The sequence below is a fragment of the Muscardinus avellanarius genome, assembly GCF_963383645.1.
Source record: "Muscardinus avellanarius genome assembly, chromosome: X".
Classification (NCBI taxonomy): Eukaryota; Metazoa; Chordata; class Mammalia; order Rodentia; family Gliridae; genus Muscardinus; species Muscardinus avellanarius.
The window spans coordinates 114,960,763-114,974,076 of NC_137792.1; the positions used below are offsets into that span (position 1 = coordinate 114,960,763).

General features: G+C 36.9%; 1 protein-coding gene across 2 annotated transcripts; it reads right to left on the bottom strand.

Moving 5' to 3' along the window:
- Window positions 1-7,303: 7,303 nt before the first annotated feature.
- On the bottom strand, window positions 7,304-13,035 carry ITM2A (integral membrane protein 2A; the record flags this gene model as incomplete). Of its 2 annotated transcripts, XM_080718725.1 has the most annotated exons (6): window positions 7,304-7,392; window positions 7,541-7,691; window positions 8,248-8,358; window positions 8,585-8,782; window positions 9,014-9,145; window positions 12,925-13,035. In XM_080718725.1, the coding sequence occupies 6 exons, from the start codon at window positions 13,033-13,035 to the stop codon at window positions 7,304-7,306; spliced, it is 792 nt and encodes a 263-aa protein (XP_080574851.1). The 2 variants fall into 2 exon arrangements, with proteins under 2 accessions (XP_080574851.1, XP_080574852.1); XM_080718726.1 differs by lacking the exon at window positions 9,014-9,145.
- Between the last annotated feature and the right edge of the window lie 279 nt (window positions 13,036-13,314).

Sequence of the window (13,314 nt, forward strand, 5' to 3'; positions counted from 1 at the left end):
TCATGTTTCTTTTGTTTTGAGGGTCACATAGAGAAAATTGTTGTGAAGGCATGCCAAGGAGCATTCTTTCTATATTATCTTCTAGGAATTATACAGATTCATATCTTATATTTGAGCTTATAATCCACTTTGAGTTGAGTTTTGTGCATGATGTAAGATGAGAGTCAAATTTTATCTCTTATGGATATCCAGTATGTCCAATATCATTTTATTATTATTATTATTATTATTATTATTATTATTATTATTAATTTTTGTGCGACTGGGGATAGAACCCAGGGACATTCTACCTCCAAGCTACAACCCCTGCCCTATTTTTTATTTTTTACTTTGAAACAGGTTCTCACTAAGTTGCAGAGGGCCTCACTAAGTAGCTGAGTCTGGCCATGAACCGCAATCCTTCTGTCTCAACCTCTCAAATGCTGCTGGGATTACAAGCGTGCACCACCATGCCCAACTCAGGATCATTTATTGAAGAGACTACCCATTCCACATTTGTATTCCTGTCACCCTTATCTATTTGCTAACCGTGTATTTGTAGATTTATTCTTAGCTTATCTATTGTGTTCTATTGGCCCAAAATATTGTTTTTATTTCAGTATTATACTGTTTTAATTAATATAGTTTTTAATATAATTCAAAATCAAGAAGTAAGATGTTTCTATATTTCTTCGTCCTTAATATTCTTGGATTTTGTGGATTCTTTTCTGGTTCCATATGAGTTTTAGGATAATTTGTGTTTTTTTGTGAAAAATACCATGGGAACTTTGATAAATATTTCATTGAATTTGTGGATTTCCTTAGATTTCATGGGCATTTAAAAATGTTAATTCCTAAGATGGGTGTGGTGGTGCATGCTTGTAATCCCAGCACTTGGGAGGCTGACACAGGAGAATCTCACAGGTTCAAAGCCAGCCTCAGCTACTTAGTGAGGCTCTCAGCAAATTAGTGAGACCCTGTTTCCAAATAATGTATAAAATAGGTCTGGAAGTATAGCTCAGAGGTAGAAAGCCTCTGGGCTCCACCCCTAGTACCACCACCACCACCACCAAAAAAGAAAGTTAATTCCTAGCCGGGAACAGTGGCATATACTTGTAATCCCAGTACTTGGAAGGCTGAGATAGAAGGATCACAAGTTTGTGGCCAGCTCAGCTACTTAGTGAGGCCCTCCAAAATTTAGTGAGGCCCTGGTTTAAAATAAGGAATAAAAATAGGGCTAGGGTATAGCCTGGAGCTAGACTGCACCTGGGTTCAATTCCCAGTACTGCAAAAAAAAGAAATGTTAATTCCTGCCAGGTACAATAGTGCACATGTATAATTCCAGTGACTCAGGAGGCTGAAACAGGAGGATTCAAAGTTCAAGACCAGCCTAAGCAATTTAGCAAGATTCTCAGCAACATTGTTTGTATTGTGATGAATATGGCATTAAATTTGTAGATTTCTTTTGGTAATACCAGCTATTTTAAAATATTAATTGTCCCAATCCATTTCCACGTTGGAAATATTTTCATATCCTATTCTCTTCAATTTTTGTTTTCCAGCAATTTGTAATTTTTCTTTGAGAAATTCACCCCTTCATTAGATTTATTCCTAGTTATTTTTGGAAGCTATTGTGCATTGAATTGTTTTTTTATGTCTTTTTCAGCTTGTTCATTGTTGCTATATAGACAATGTGTTGATTTTATATACTGCTACTCTGCTGAATTTGCTTAACAGACCTAGAACTTTTCAAATAGCGTTTTTTTGAGTCTTCTAAGCAACTAATATATTAAATAAAATAAATATTGTGAGCATTAATCAATACTCTATTAAAGGCTAATTAATCATGTTATCATTTGGCATGAAAGCAAACTATTATGATGCTGCTTGATACATTTAAGCAGAAAACGTTGAAGTCCATTGGGAATAAACCTAACCTGAATGACCACAGTGGAGGTGGCCATATTGTACTTGGTTTTCAAACACAGGAATTTGCACAAAGTTGGAGACCTCCTTTCTGTGGCACTATTCCTTCATTTTGGAATGCAAATGTTTATTCTGTGCCAATGTACATTTGATGTACTTAACTAGTTTTTTATTTTTAAAGGGTTCACAACCAGGAGTTTACCTTGAATCTCAGAAGAGACTTTGAACTTTGGACTTTTGAGTAATGCTGGAACTGTTAAGACTATGGGAACTCTTGGATATAGACTAAATGCATTTGGCACTGTGAAGCAGCCATGAGGTCTAGAGGGGCAGGGATGGAGTGCAATAGTTTGGATTTTGAATGTCCCCCAGCCCTGAAGAAAACAAGGTAGACATGTTGAGAGTGAGGTTGGATTGCTAAGGAGGGGCCCCTGGGGGTATGGTATTGGGGTTTATATAAGTCCCTCCTCCCATTTCTTTTTTTCTTTCTCTTTATTCTGGCCTCCATGATGTAAAAACAGAGTCAGTCTCTCTTGCTCACTCTCGCTCCTGCTTTCGCTCCTGCTTTCGCTCCTGCTCTTTGCTCTCTCCTCTCTGCTCTCTCCTCTCTGCTCTCTCCTCTCTGTTTCCTGCCACTATGCTCCGAGCTCCACAGACCTAGGCTGACATGGATTGTACCCTGAAATCCCAAGAAATTTGAGTAAATAAATCTCTCTTCTTCTATGTTGTACAGTCAGTTGTTTTGAATTACAGCACTGAGCATGTTGACAAACACTGAACATTAATTTACCTCTTTTTATTCTGATTAAGTTCTGGGGTCTACAGGGTTAAATCATATTATTTTTCCTACATGTATATTAGCCAGAAACTGACCAGTCATCAGTAACAAAATCTCTCAACACTCTCCACCCTATATATTTGATCCCTAATTATTTTCTGTCAACTTTATGCCCCAAACATACTTTGATTTCCTCTTCTAACTTTCATTGTTGCCACTTTTCTAGTCCAATTTATCATTACCTATTGCTTGGAATACTGGAATATCCTCCTATTTTTCCTTTTGTGCCCTTTGTAATGGTTGGGATTTAGACTGTCCCCCTACCCCTCACTGGAAAAAGATAGCAATGTTGGAAGCAGACTTAGTTGCTAAAAGGAGGGGTCTCTGGAGGTGTGTCCTTGGGGATGTATACTATTTCTCCTCCCCTTTCTCTCTCTCCTTCCTGCACCCACGATGTGAAAGCAGAGCCTTGCACTCTCCCTTGCACCATGCCCTGAGTTCTACAGTCCTTGGCCTCACGTGGACTGAACCCAAAATCTTCAAGAAACCTGTAAGCAAGTAAAACTTCCTCTAAGTTTTGTGGTCAGTCATTTGTGTTTTACAGGAGTGAAAACTTTGAACAAGACATCCTTATAATATTTTTCTTTCATTGTTGTAAAGGTAATTTTAAAAAATAACAATCTGTTTCTCTCCATTGCCTGCTTAAAACGCCTCAATTATTTTCCATTACTTTAATTATAAAGAGAGACAATTTTTTTTACATAGCCTACCTGAAACTACATGATCTGGATTTTGCCTATATTTTTACAAAAAATCTCTTTGCTCAGTAAGTTCCAGCCCCTCTGTCTTTCACTTTTCTCTATTAACCAGATCTTTTTCTCTGCCTTAGGACGTGAGCTCCAATATCCTTCTCCATGAAATGCTGTTTTTACTTATCATATTTATACAACTTAACTCGAAGCTTGAATTTCACATTCTCAGTTAAGACATAATTAATGGTTCAAAATTTCCTCTTATAAACTCTCATATGCTTTATGTATTTTATTCCGTATAAGAAAATAGTGTAGTTGCTTGGGAAGCACATCTTTCTCCAGGCCTAAGAGGACCAGTGTGCATGTCTATTTTTCTCATAGCTGTGTACATCCCCATTGTCCAGTAAAATGTCTGATAAATGATTGGTGAATGAATGAATTAATGAGAAACTATGTATGGATGGATGAAAATTGATAGAAATGGTGGCAATAGGTATGGAATCTAAAACTATGCTTCACAAAACAGCTGTTAGATGGTTGACCAAATTTCTTGTTGATAAATTTTGGATTATGAGTTAGTAGACAGATAATCAGAGAGCTGATTTCTGTTGCATATCAATTCCTTAAATATTCTGCATCAGGCTATTATTCACTTGTACTATTAATGTTTTTAGTATTTTCTCTCACCTCCTATCCCCTCCCTTCCCCTCCTCTCCTTTCTTCTTCCCTCCTGCCCCCTTTCCTCCTCTCCTTTCCTCCTCCTCCTCCTCCTCCTCCTCCTCCTCCTCCTCCTCCTCCTCCTCCTCCTCCTTCTCCTCCTCCTCCTCCATCCTCTCCTCTTCTCTTCCCTCCCTCCCTCCCCCCCCTCTCTCGTTCTAGGGATTGAACTCCAGGGTGTGCTACTTCTAAACTACACTCCCAGTCCTTTTAATTTATTGGACACCTGCTCTTGGTAAGTTTTCGAGGGTCTCACTAAGTTGTTAAGGCCAGGCTCAAATCTGTGATCCTTCTGTTTTGACTTCCCAAGTTCTGGGATGTCAGGCATGTGCCACCACATTTGTGTTTCTTTTTAAAAATATTCACAGCCGGTGTGGAGGCACACCCTTGTAATTCCAGCATTTGGGAGGCTGAGACAGGAGGTTCGTGGTTCGTGGCCCTTTGCAACTCAGTGAGACCCTGTTTCAAAATAAAGAATAAAAAAAAATAGGGCTAGGGGTGTAGCTCAGAGGTAGAATGCCCCTGGATTCCACCCGCATTACAGAAAAATACAATACAATAAAATAAATTAAAATAAAATAAATTCACTTGTGAAAATTTAAGAGAGGCTGCACTTGGGGGCGGCTTTGTAATTTTATATTGCAGGAATTAGGGCTTTCTTTTGAGTTTAGTCATTTTTGCCAATATATTTTGCTTCATGACATATCTTAATACATGGAGTTTTTATTATAATACAGTTTTGTTTACATGCTAGGGCCTTGTTCTTGGCATTGTATTTTCTCCCTTTGTGTGAAATTTATCATTAAAATTATAAATCTGGATGTAGCTTAAGAGATACCCAATAAGAAACTTTGTCCCCCTTTACTTTTTTCATTATTTTATTTTTCTTACCTATGTATCCTTCCAGATGATTCTCCAAACAATTTTGCAAAGTTCTAAAACTAAAAATTTTATAATTTTTATTGGCATTTAACAAATAAATGCAATCGGGGAAGAATTTGCTCAGTTTTAATGTTTTTACATCACTCTTTATTTACCGAGGTTTTCATTAATATTTTTCAATTAAGTATCATGGTTTAATCCATAATAATTCTATAAATCTTTTGTTGGTGCTATTCTATGTCCCATTGATATTGTGTGTAGACTATTTTTACCTATTGATATTAAATTTTATTTAATCATTGGTGGTATAAAGTTACTGGCTTTTATTACACTGAATCTTCCTATTAATTTTGAAAGTTTTTGATTACTTCACTACCATCCAATATCCAAGCAACTCTATTTGATAATAATACCATAATTTAATCCCTTTTTAAAAGTGATGCTTTTTACTTGATTTGCATATTATTACATTGATTAGAATGTTTGAAACAACACTGAACAAGTGCAAATCAGCACCGTTTCTCATAATTCAGTAGACACACTGATCACTTTTTCATATAAATTTGGGATGTATTTCCCTTTTCCTAACTTTCTATGCATGCGTGACGCAGAGGAATAATGGTTAAATTTTGTCAAATTATTTATACTCATTTTATAAAGAACAAATTCTTGATCTTTCAGTTACTGCTATTGCTTTCTAAGTATTTCATCTCTATTTTACTTCAAAATTTGTGATATAATTTTGTTCTTGAATTTCTGTGTGTGTGTGTGTGTGTGTGTGTGTGTGTGTGTGTAGTACTGGGGATTAAATGCAGTTGTATTCTACCTCTGAGGTACAACCCCAGTCACTTTTTATTTTTTATTTTTTTTCAAACAAAGTCTTGCCAGGTGGATGAGTCTCACTACTTGCTTAAGCTGTCCTTGAACCAATCCTCCTGTCTCAGCCTCCCAAGTATGGGCATTGCAGGTATGTGCCACCATCCCTGGCTTGTTTATGAAATTTTAAAATTAGATGCTTCATTATTTTATTTAAAAGATGGCAGAATTTAACACTATGACTATGACTGGGCAGTTTCAGCTACAGAAATTGTGTAACAGTCACTCCCAGCGTGGGATTAGTATTAGTAGAACAATGTTTCACCGAACATAAAGGAAATAATCGATAGTACTGATACTCTTGGTGTGGCATTTATATCCTTTGATAAATAAGTAATGATCATAGCCAACATGTGAAGTCCTTAAAATTCATCAACACCTTATGCAACATTCATTCTTAGTGACCTGTTATAATTATAGATCATTGTTTACCAAAAAAGTATAAAATTGCTGTGAACCTGGAGGCTCTTGATAAGTAGTCTGATATATGTGGTATGCTATTGTGGAATATTTATAAAAATCAATTGCCATAATGTCAAAATGGATTAAACTGTGAACTCATAAAATATAAATATATGGGGGTGGGAATGAAGACACACAGGCCCATAATTTTGTATCTGTTGCAAGTCCATTAAAGCTAACCAAGTAATAATAATTTCATGCACAGTATACCTAAAATAATGAAATTTTTAAAATCAATCGTTGAATATGGTAAAAATTTATTATAGGGTTGTAGAATTCATACAACCTAAACTTCTTACAGCATTCAGCACCTATACAGTCTCGTGGATTTCACAATACAGTTATCAATGAGAAAGTACCACTGCATTCGTGATAAATGACTTTCTCATGAAAATTGTTCACATATTAGCCATTTCAGAGCACCTAACAGAAATCAAACATGTAATTTCTAAATTCAAGAAAGTTTCAAACAATGAAAACAAAACAACGTAAAAGATTTGAAATGCTTCACACAAACATGTCAAAGACTCTTTTAAATATTTTACATTTAAAGCCTGCTCTGCCATATAATTGTGTGAAGAGCTTGCTTTAAACAAAAAGAGGTTGGAATTTTTTTTTTTTTTTTGGTCAGGATGTTCGCTGACATATTCATGCTGCTTTCAGAAAACTAAACCCTATAAAACCAAAAGAAAAAGATAACAATTTTTAAATTTTCATTTCAAGCAAGCAGTGCCAATTAAAGTAAAAATTTGGCAATGGCTTGCAGTGGTTAGTAGTTTTTTTTTCCTTTTCTTTTTATTTTAGTATAAGCAATAGAATAAATGCATGAGTAAATATCTTGAGTATCCCATCAATTTTAATATTGAAGTCACATTGTAAATCTCTGACTTCTTCTTGCTGAGGATACTCTATCCGTTGTTTCCCATGTCTCTCACTCTTGGCAGATCTTGGTCTCAACAATAAATTCATTGGGGAAGTGTCTGATCTTCCAGCACTTATCAATGGCACGCTTGTTGAAACCTGTAAGGAAACGCACAAAAAATGGCTTTTGAATTTTTTTGTATATGAGAAGATATCCAGACTTTCTCTCCAATTTCTCCCGAACTCTACCTCCACTCTCTTCTGCTGTCCCAATAACACGGGGTGCAAGAAGTTATAAATTGCCTACCCAGCAAGAGATCTCTGCGACGAAGGCGGAAGGATTTTCTGTTGTTGCAAAGTTGATAAATAAAGATGCCAAGATTACTGACATCACGGATTTCTTCCACAGCCACCATGTCTTCACGAACCACATAAGTGTGAGGCAAATATTTGCCGCTCTAATCAGGGTTTAAGAAGATTGAAGTGAGAAATTCTTAAAGAAATAATTTAAATCCCTATCTATAATAAATATTCTTTTAAAAGATAGCTTTTATTTCAAAGCAAATTTAGCTTCATATCATACTTTTTATTATTGTTTTAAAAATTTTGATTAACATGTACTAATTATACTTATGCACTAATGATTAATGGGGTTCAGTGTGGTATTCATATATATATATATATATATATATATATATATGCACACATTAACCTCCTTTTTTCACTGACCTATATTCTTTCCAATTGCTATTAATCACTATTCTATATTCAGGCAAACATCTTTAGCTTTCTTATAGTAGAGAGAATGTGAGGTACTTGTCTTTCTGTCTAGCATATGTTGCTAATGAGAATATATTTCAGTTACATCCATTTGGCCATGAAAAAAAACTTCTTTTAAAATCACATATTGTTTGAATGAAATGGAAGGCTTTGGTACAACACATTATTTTTTCAGAATTGGGAAGCAAAATTATTTGGAAATATTTATATAAAATTGAATTGAAAAATACATACCGCCAGTTTGCCAAAGAGCTCCACCAGATTCTTTGGAGGCATAACAATGGAGGTATTGAGGGGCATCAGATAGCAATTCCCCAGAAGCAAGTCTAGATAAGCTGTCATTCCCTGTTGGGGAACAAGGAAAAGTTAGGTAAAATATAAAGTTATTAGCACTGCAGATTTCTCAACTACCATTAGAATAAGCAGCTATATACTTTCAAAATTAATGCTAGTAAGACAGCAAAAAATAACTTGCTTCAAAAAGATATGCATTTATGAATTAATCTAATCTCTTTCAATGACCTACAAATAAGAGAAAATTCTAGAATACATTCAGGGCAGCAGAACCTACCTTTTCAAAGTCATGAATAATTGCTGCAGGGTCACTATCAGAGAAACTGGGTACAGGCACATCAATGATTGCAATATTGTCATCCTCACGGATATCAGCCTCTTCGGTTACAGGCAGGAAGTAAGGCTCTCCTCCACGCATAGAATTGGCAGGGTCCTCAGAATCAAAGAAGCACATCTCTCCACGATAGATGGTGCTCTAAAAATGAAAAAAATAAACACTTGTAATACTCGCTGCCGTAATATTTAAATCTTGTTTTGCACTCACGGCAATTTATTATACCATATGATTGATTACAGTTTTCACCATGAGGGCAAACTAATTTTATGAACTGAAAGGTAATTTGAAAATTTCCTTCTGTTTTTGTTTCTTTGGTATATGTATAGCCAATAGAAATTTGAAATATGAGAATTATAATTATTTTTTTACCTTGGGCATGAAGTACTTGTAAATGCAGGCTCCACCAACAATAAGTCCTGCCAAGATGAATGAAAGGCCCAAGAGGGTAAGCATACATCTTCCAGATGAGCCCTCCTTTTCCTGGGTGGCAACACGGAGCTCCTATTGTTTAAAAAGTAAAATCCAAAACAAAACCAGATTGCACTTTTAGACAGTTGATTTTGTATACAGGTTGCCTTCCTTGAAACCCAATGTACTTAAAAAAGGTATTAAGTCTTCTCAGTCTAAAATCATTTCAAGACAAGTTCAAATATATCTAATAGATGTGAATAGCACCAGTTATATCAACTTTCCTCCTGGCATTTCCATATTCAGATGCAGATATGAAGTTCTTTTCAAATGTACACTTCTAGAGTCATATTAAAATAGCAATTCACTTATGCAATGTTATATTATTCTTATTAAAAGAATCCAACTTAGCAGAGCACACTGGTGCATACCTATAACTCCAGTACATAGGAGACTGAGATGGGAAAGAAAAATTACAGGTTTGAAGCCAGTGTGACTATAGTGCACCAATAGAAATTTTAAAAAATTAAAAAATAAAATAAAAAGGGCTGTGAATGTTGCTTAAAGGTAGAATGTGCCAGGGTTCAATCCCTAATACAAAAAATTAAAATAAAAAACAACAGAAAACCAGCATGACATCTCCTCTCTTAATAAAATTTTAATGTGATATACAGTATTATTCATCATGTGTACAATGTAGTACAACTGACCTGGGAAAAGTATACCCTTTTAAAATAAATGAAAGTAGTTACTTTTTAGCCTTGTATAGTGGTGTAATCACTAACTTCTGGAATACAGTTATACTTCTTTCCTATTTTTTGTAATGAATTTGTTTGCCAACTCAAAGGAGAATTAAAATCCTTTGCTTTATTAACAAATTTAAAAAACACTGGGTTTATTTTTCAAAATTAGGTTTTAAAGGAAGGAATTCTATAGGGTAGGGTGGGATATATCATTTCTCCTCAATTTAGAAATTAAGACATTGAAAGTGGCGCAACTTTCCTAATAATCATACATAATTTTGTTAAGAAATACAGAGTTTCTTCATGTCACCCATTTTTCCATAGCTGTGTGTTGCATGAATTAAATAATGTTTCTAAGTCCTGGCTTAATCCATAGATTTAGAGTATAGCATCTGTGATATAAAAAAGCTGTATATATAACCATGCCTTTAAAATTTGACTAAATCAATAATTTGCTTAGGAATTGGAACAAGGAAGATTCAGAGAAAAAGTAACTGATTAACTTCACTCTTTCTGGGGCAGTGAGCCAAAGGGCCTTCCAGACTCATGCGTGTATGTCACAATATACCTCTGAGCAGCATTATTACTCAAAGAGAAAATAAATCAAGTCAGCATATCCAGGCCCTGATGATCAAAGAGTAACCCATTCATTCTCATATGTAAATAGAATTGTTTGAGTTGTACAGCCTTGAACTCCTTTTCATAACAACTACTATAATGTTTATTAAAAGCTGACTAACAATCTCATTTGGTTAAAATAACTGCGTAAATTTGAAGTCAATGTGGAAAAAGGAAGGTTAGGCAATTGACTGATAAATGCTTTTCTTAAAAAAGATTTTTCTTTAAAGGGAAATGTTTGAGATGCACATTTTCTAGGCTAAAATATACTTAAGTTTATTCCTTCCATTAGTACTCTATAGGCCTCCATGTCTTTTCTGTATCCCAATAATTTTCATAACATTTTAATTATTTTTTATTTTTAAAATCTAAAGTAAGAGTAGCACAGCAAAAACAGAACTTTACATTTTATTTGGGAATCACTTTAATCTGTGGCTGGAATCTCAGCAATAACATTTTAGATAATTAAATTTAGGTCCAGAAAGATGAAGTCGCTTCTATAAGTCACATAATGACTTCCTTTGAAGTTATCAGAAAAATAAATTTCTTTTGTTTTTGCTTCTGAGGCCAGAAAAGAGGAATTTGCATTGCTATTTTATTTCTCATTTCAATGATTCAGAAAGTTGAATATGAAATGAGGTTTTTAAGTATGAGAGTCTCAAGTTCATAAGATATTTTTTGGTAGGAATAAGGATTTTTTGTTTTCATTTAAATTTTGCCGTTCAGGGTGGAGGAGATCGTCCATTGCCATAGCTAATTTCTCTCCGAACTGTTTTTTGTCATTGAACACAACCGCAGACATAGCATTCTATCATGGTCAACCTCTGATGATCTAGCTGACCAGTATGTCACAATGTAATGTGTCAGTGTTATTGTCCGTGTCCTGTAGTGGACAGGTTAGGATCCTCTGGAAGCTTCTCCAAAACCTAACAAAGAAATATAATAAAGTTTGTGTTTATTCCTAATAACCCCACAGAACTAGCAGAAATAATATTTGGGCATTAACTGAATCTATCTACAAACCATAATGTTGTTGATGATCAGGGAATAAGGGATTACTGTGGGGCTATATTTAACTACTGGCATCCAATTAGACCTCCCCCCCCAAATCTGGCCATGCATGCTTTAGAAAATTAATAGGAGAACAACTACATATTTGATCGCCTGTCATTTCACCAAAACCTCAACAGTGCAAGGGAGGGATCATTTTGAGTTCTAAATTGCATAATACACAGAAACTAGTTTGAGTGACGAACTAAATGTTGAAAGTTTCTGCGATAAAAAAAAATTCTGCATGAACACACTAGCAGTTCAGATTGTGTGCATAGTCAAAGTTTTCTACATGGATTCTCATTTCACTAGAAGCACTTTTCAAATCCTCATTCAACACAAAAGTTAAAATTGTATAAAGAGAACCCAGCATGTTAAGACAGATCTGCAAGACAGCACTGCAGAATTCACAGAATCAAAAGGATATACATATGATTGCCTTTGAAAACTGAGATTTTACTGCAGAAAACGATGGGTAGTTTACCAACATCATAACAATGATAGGTGTTTAAAAGAAATTGACAACAGACTAAATAAAGCCTAAAACTTTTGAAGCTGATACTTCCTAGTTCCTGGCAAAGGTAGTAGTTTAAATTGCAACACTGGACCTCCTTCAGATGTCTTCGGGAGGAAGTGGGGGTATAGCTTAAAAAGAAGAAAAAATAAATTATCACAAAATTTATTTTTAGAGAAGAGTGTTTTCTCAAGGAAACAGCATTCCAAAAACATACGACTCTTGCAGTAAGTACACGGGCACAGCAAACACCTCCAGTTCCAATTAAGACCAACCTAATTTTTGACAGCTTCTTTACCTAATGCTTAACGCAGCCGCTTAGGACCAGGGAGAGATTGAAAATACAGGGGCATGTGCGCGGGTGCAGAAACACACTCTCCTCGACCCACATGGGGAGGGGGGCTAAAGCTGCCCTGTGCCCCCAGCCTACCTCCACAAATAGCGATCTTAGATTCATATCATTTCACCCACGTTAAAAGCACAGGAAGAAGAGTTAAGTTGCCTGCCCTTGCTTCACCTCTGCGGAAGCTCCAAGCCTCTCTGGAGCTACGGAGCTAGCTAGGGATCCTGTGGATTGCCTCTGCTTGATCCCCAGCCCCCTCTCTACTCTTCCTCTAGGAGAAGTTAACATCATGTCCCAAAAGATCTCCTCCAACTAGTCTCTGGGAGAGCAGCGTGGGCTGGAGAGCCAAGAGCAAGGCGCAACTCTCCGGGATGCAGAGGCGAGTGGGGAGGGGGCAGCAGAGAGAAAGTGGCGCTACTAGACCAAATTCGGTCTACCGGGAAAACCTGGTGGTTCGTGCCGGAGGGGCCTGCCCAGGGAACCCAAGGCTGCTGGGCAGCCTGCGTTTTGTCCCCCCTCCCCCCGCCCCCTTTCCTTCTCTCCCATCTGCCCGCCCCACTTCCACATCCTAACAGGCATTCCGGGGCAGAGTGGGGACAGCTACCTTGCCGGTCAGGATCTGAGCTCGGACCGTGCGGCTCACCAGGGCCTCCACATCCTGCCTCGCCTCCTCCTTTTGCACCGCGGTCGGGGTGTTGAAGGCGATTTTCACCATGGTGAATCTTCGGGCTGCGCGGTAAGGCGCGGCTCGAATCAGCGTCCTGGGCTGCAGGTTGGAAGAGGTGGAGATCGCGCTTGCCCCGCAGCACCTACTTTCTCTCCTGTCTGCCCAAAGCAGCTGCAAGCCCAGGTCTTGGGATACTTATGACGCAGTCCCAGGCTGGGTGGGAGACCGTGGGCGGGCACAGGGAGGTTCTGAGGGAGGAGCAGGAGGGGGCCCAAGTGCTGGAGTACAGGGGTTGGGGGGTTGGGGAGTTGCCAGTGGGGAAGAGGA